The sequence below is a fragment of the Notothenia coriiceps genome, unplaced genomic scaffold, assembly GCF_000735185.1.
Source record: "Notothenia coriiceps isolate Sejong01 unplaced genomic scaffold, NC01 NC01_scaffold00037250, whole genome shotgun sequence".
Lineage (NCBI taxonomy): Eukaryota > Metazoa > Chordata > Actinopteri > Perciformes > Nototheniidae > Notothenia > Notothenia coriiceps.
The window spans coordinates 10,085,494-10,091,713 of NW_011369951.1; the positions used below are offsets into that span (position 1 = coordinate 10,085,494).

Genomic DNA, 6,220 nt, shown 5'->3' on the forward strand with positions numbered 1-6,220 from the left:
GAAGAAAAACTAAATCACACAGACACGGATATGCATCTACAGAGGGAATCTGTAATATATAAAATACACTGGTTTGAATTCCAGTGAACCGATTCTTTGATCAGAGTTAATTCGACTAGAGCAGCGGATCCCAACCTTTTTCCCAAGAGCCCCCCCCCCAACATGACTCCTGTTGGAAGTTACTCCCCCACACACACACAGAGGGGGGGGGCAACAGTGGTAATTTAAAGTTAAAAGCCTCAAAATGCACAACTACTGTCACAACTGGATGAATTGTGAAAGTTATTTTGCTTAACGGGAGATGAAAGCCTAAGTTAAGGAGCACTATTGGAGTGACTTTTCGGTTTACTGGTACTGTAGACTCAGGAATTTAAGTTCATTTGGATTCGCCGCTGCTATTGAGGAAATTAAAGGACGCGCGCCAAGTGGAAACAATTCACAAGCGATAAACTTTAAAAACACATGCTCAAAGTAAGGCCGATTTTGACCGCATGCTGTTTATATGGCATTCAAAAGATCGTAAATAATCTACAAAATGGAGGAGACCGATCTCATCGGAGCAACTGTGACAAATAATCCAACTAAAACCGGCATGGACAACTGCAATTTTTTTTTAAATGCGCTTATCCAGACAAGCCATGGTTTGGACACTTTATGGGCAGAAGAAACATTTCTATTAAAGAAAGAATTATACATGTCTGTCTTTTTATGCCTTAAATAGCTACTAACTTGAATATTTATTTAAATTAATCAATTATTTTTTTATTGTAGAGACCAGGCTTTTAGCGACAATCATGTATTGCGTTACAATTATATGTAAAAAAAAAAAGTATAAATATGATATTTGGCCTAAATTATCTGAGGCCTGGCGCACCCCCTGCAATCTTTTGCGCCCCCCCAAGGGTGGCGCGCCTCCCAGGTTGGGAACCACTGGACTAGAGGGATGAGATAATGCATTGTGTTTTTTCTCACCATATCTTCTTGTCTTTGATTGAAAAGCACAGCCTTTGTTTTGTGTTACATAAGTGCTAAGAAGGCTTTCACACAAGTCAAATATTGTGTTTTTGTTAAGTATTAAATTTAAGTAACAACACAAGGCTCAAATCCTTGGATTAAAGTTAAATGATTGAAGCAGTTTAAAGATTTTTTTGTATGATTGTTACATCATAGTAACCTTGATATTGGACAAGTATGATAAGGCAAGAACCTGGTGGCGTTCCTGAAGCATGGGCATGGGTGTTTCATTGTCTGATCGAAGGACCTGTCCCAACTCCTCCATACTCATCTGGGAAAAGTACTTTGGATCAGTGATGGGTATACCTGTGGACAGGGGTGGAGAAAAGGATTAGAACTATCATCGAGCAAAAATACTCCCTTTCAAGTAAACATCCTGAATAAATAAATGTCCCGAAGGAATATCAGCAAAATTAAAGTAAAGTATTCATTACGCAGAATGGCACTTTTCCTGGTTATTTCATAATCATATTCTCTGATATTCCGTTTTAATCATTAACAAATACATATAAGATCATTTCAATGTTATAGTTTGTCAGTAGAACCAATTTCAGATGCTTTATATGCTGAGTAAGTTATAGTACCGCATCCTATCTGAAAAGCATATCAGATACAGCACATTTTGTATCAGCAAAGTGTTTAGCAAATAAAGCTGTCAGAAAAATGGAGAGGAGTAGAAATGATACTGTTAAAAAGAAAAATGGCAAAACTAAAGTAAAGTACAAATTAATTACAAATAAGTATCTCAAATCTGTGCTTGAGTCAATTTACTTAGTTTCTGTCCATCATTGACTTTGGAGTGGAGGAGCAATTAGATGGACTACTTGTGAAAGAAGACACTTTAGCTACTAAGTTATGAAGATATTTTGTCCTATAATGACAGCAATATAGCTCCACAGCATCCAATTCTCACAAGACCCTCAAAAGACATAATTAGTTCTGAACTCGTGCTGTCTCCTGCTGAGATTCACACTTTACAAAGCTACCTGAGCTTTTCTGAGAGAATCTCTTGGAATTATAAGGGCCACAGCGACCACACATTGAGAGCACTATTCCATATGAGACATAATTGATTCATATCCGGAGTCATTCACGCTAATTATGATTGATGCACAGGCAGCTACAAGCAATTTCCCAGCAGCCCTAGTTAAAGTAAAGGGCACATATACAATAATTGGTAATAGCAGTGCACAACAAAAGCACACAGAAAAAAAGATATAAAAAAGGGCTTCAATATATATTTCTTTTGATAGGTGAAGCTGCAAACAAAAAAATAAAATATCAAAGATGTCACGTAACATTGTTAGAGAAGGGCCTCACCTCCTCTTCCTGACATTTCTATCACCTAGAGTGCTGTTTGAAGTATAATGAGGTTTTTTTCGTGCTGATTCAATGAATCCTACACAAATGTTGCCCACTATAGTAACAGCTACTTAATGATGAATCGCTTCAACTTTGCACTTTGAGAAAGGAGGACAATACGTGTTATTTTAAACATAATTAAAATGCTGTTATAACTTTCATTCAACCAAAAAAAAAAATTCACCTTCCTCCATAGCCCTGGCGATGGCAGCACAAAGGGTCATGTAGCCCGTGTACGTGGTCCCTTTATAGGTTACCTCACATTGTTGAGTTTGTTCCTCGGGCCAAAAGGAGAAGTTCATGGTGTCTATCACAAACACCCAGTTCAAGGCCTGCAATGTTAAAAACACAATATATCAAAAGAGCTGGAAAAAGCTAAAGGCCAAGCAAGCAGGCAGTCACTGTACAAAAAAGCAATACATAAAAGAAAACAAATGTCTTTTCAAATATTGCTATGCTTTGAAAGCCTTCATTTTGTAAGGATAGACTTTTCCATCATGGGATGTACGTGTGTAGACACAGATGATTTTCATAACGGCCTCTTATTCATGAATGGTCAGTCATTATTAAATTAGGATAAATAGAATTCTGGCTTCAGATTGCTGAATCCCCATCTCAATTTGTTCGTGGATAGGAATAGTGTAACTGAAGTGAAATTCATGCAGTGGTGGAGGACCCGATCCTTTACTTAGATGAAAGTAGATGTATCCTTAAAATACTCCTTTACAAGTATAAGTACTATAATAAATGTTACTTAAGTATTATTATCAGCATAATAAAACCCGTACCACCTGTCACTTTACCAATGCAGTAATACTATTCCCACCAATCAAAATGTTTTAAGGTACCATGTGATTAATTCTAATGTCAACTAATAATCTATTATCTGGGGGCCTGGCTGTTGAGACTCCCCTGGTCAGAGGTGGGTACTGGAGCCAATGGATTGGCCTTCTTCCAGCCACTGGCAGTCAGATTGTCAGTGTGGCGCAGGTTGAAGAGCATCTCGGCCACCTTCTGCACTCCTTCCTCCTCCACGAACACATCCCGACTCCGCTCTGCTATGAACTGTCCAGATTCACGGGGAAACAGAGGGGGCTCCATGACAGAAACTATACTACTGTGTGTAGAAACAACACACACACACACACACACACGTAAATGTAAACACATTCCCCAGATCTTCCATAAATGAGAGGAGAAGAATATAAAATAATGATATTTTTTGACAGATAAAACACCGGTTTGATTAGAATTCTTCGTGCACTTTTCTAGCAAACACATTACAGACTTCAGTAGGAACTTCTAAGAGCTTGCATGGGTGGGTGCAGGGGGAGATCTGAATGCCAGTGCCCTTTTCATACGGAAGCACCAATATCCTACATCCCTGGGGAAGTGCCATTTTCAAAATAATCTCCCAACTTTATTAAATAATTCACTGTGAAATACAAGATTGAATATGCAACAACCAGTCGATTAATCTTTTAATCAATCAACCTTATACATTTTGAGATTTAATTCCTTTCTCTGTTTTTGGAGATGGGACAAAACAAGAGCAGTTCTTTTTTAATAGAGTCAGTGCTGTTTTTTAATCTCCCTTTACATGTTTTTTTTGGGGACTTTATTCTCATGTAGGCACTGTTGAACTAAGCAGAGCGCACAAAACATAAAAGCCCAGCACACAGGACCAACTCCATTAACAAAATAACAAAAAAATAAAAATAAATAAATTACATCCTTCACTCTCTCAACCTTTAAAAGCTGAATTGTTCTTTTCCAATGTCCAATGGCTGCTGTGTTAATGTTTTCCCTTTCAGACTGATATAACAGTGGCCTCCTGAGTAAAATCCATGTTCACTGCTCTTTCAGTTGTGAGTCACATTACACTCTCATAACTCAAATGACCAAATTGTGTGATGTTTCTTCATGTAAAAACTCTTGACGTGGTTAATGAGATAACTGAACGACCAAAGTGCATAGGGAGTAACTGACAGTAAAGTTGTCACCACGACCACAGACACTAGGAAGATTTCACTCCGTGGATTGTTTTTTCGACCAAGACGACAATTAATGTGATTCATCATTCATGACATGTTTTAACTTAACTTACCGATGAATGCAGTGAAAGTATACTGCAAGCCCTTGTTGTGTCGAGTTTCCACTACCGTGTTTGAAGCTCTTAACCAATCAGAGCTTCCGTTATGACTTCATCACAGACTGGTAAACCAATCATAGGCGGCCAACAGCTGGACCCGACACGCCCCCTACACAACACGCCCACCTGACACGACGGTGGCTGAGAGACATTTGATACCGTACATGGCAGATTAAAAACGAATTGCAAATGTTATTGTAGCATTTTAAGCAACAATTAGGCAAATTAATTAAAAACCTAGTCTATCCGTTTGAGACACAACAGTATTGCTTTAAGCACAAATCATGTTGTCTATTTAATAAATTAAAACAAAAAGGGGGCTTAGTAAACTTTATTTACATTTTTTAGTAGACCTACATATAAAATAGGTAATAATGAGATCATCTATTAATTATGTTTGTCTAACTGCTACACATGTATTTATACACAAATGTAGATATTTATGTATCTAAATATACAATAATCTAAATATAGTTGTTAAAGGTTTTAAGATATACATAATCACATCATGGGGTCATTAAGGTTTCAAACAGGTTCTAAGGTAGGCCTACTATAACATGAAAACATGACTTTTAAAACGAATGTCTGAATCTCACATTAGCGTTGTTGATATGGGCTGGACACCCCTTCACAATGATCATCATTGACTTTTTTTTAGACCAAATTAGGAGGGCCAGTCAGGCCACTAATGAGCTCAATAATTCACATTTATTATTATTACTCTATAAATTAAGAGTATAGGGGTATATTACAAAACCTTTGAAGGAATCGTCATGCATTCTGAATGTTTCTGTACTTTAAAAACAGGCATCATGGCTCAAGATCCTGTTTTTGTTTAAGATTATACATACTAATTTGTGAATTTAACACCCATATTCACTCTTCAAAACTGAAACAACTAAAACATTTTTTTTAAAGCATTGCAGGCCTAAAGCTCCACGTCAGTGACCTATATTTTAATTTCTTCCATCAAACTTTAAAAATGGAAAACAGCACGTTTTAAAGATTTTATCTTTAAAGAAACAAAATATCAACTTTGAACAGAAGGGTTTAAAAACACGTTTTTAATGCAAATAAAATTGAAACATAAACCTATTTGTCATTTCAAAATGGACTTTTATTGTCTGCGTGAAAGGCACAGTAGGCTGAGCGAATACATATCAACATTCAAAAATTACAAAGTCGTACAATACCATGCGCTACTGTCTAGGATTAAGTATGATGAGACTTTTCAGCCCGTGACCCCCAAACTAACAGTGCCAGAGACTGGCGACCCCCGACGGGATAGCAGTGGCGGACTGGCCATCTGGACGTTTGGGACGGATCTCGATGGGCCGGATACCGGAGTGGGCCGTTCGGACGATGTGGGCTGATCGGAGAAGTCACTAGCACCCCTGTTAACTGCTCGCTCAGTTAGCATACACATATATATATATATTATTTATGTATTCCATTCCTTTAAATTGAATATTTAAAATACAAATTAGCTAAACAGCCAAATCGACAAACAACCGAGAACCTAAATAGTATGTAATTATATCTAAAACCACAAGACATTAATTACCTGTGCTCGGTGTATGGGCTTAAATATGTTTCACAATTATTTGTGTGAACATAACAATTATTTGTGTGTAAAACGCCATCCACAAATGCATTTAAAAGATTTGCAAACTCACAAATACATTTGCAGGT

The 6,220-nt window shown here is 37.3% G+C and overlaps 1 protein-coding gene across 1 annotated transcript; it reads right to left on the reverse strand.

Moving 5' to 3' along the window:
• Positions 1 to 1,159: 1,159 nt before the first annotated feature.
• On the reverse strand, positions 1,160 to 4,533 carry LOC104967278 (UPF0553 protein C9orf64 homolog). The gene is made up of 4 exons (XM_010796693.1): positions 4,484 to 4,533; positions 3,289 to 3,441; positions 2,561 to 2,708; positions 1,160 to 1,320 (listed from the first exon to the last, which is right to left on the reverse strand). The coding sequence occupies exons 2-4, from the start codon at positions 3,376 to 3,378 to the stop codon at positions 1,160 to 1,162; spliced, it is 399 nt and encodes a 132-aa protein (XP_010794995.1). The 5' UTR covers positions 3,379 to 3,441; positions 4,484 to 4,533.
• Positions 4,534 to 6,220: the final 1,687 nt, after the last annotated feature.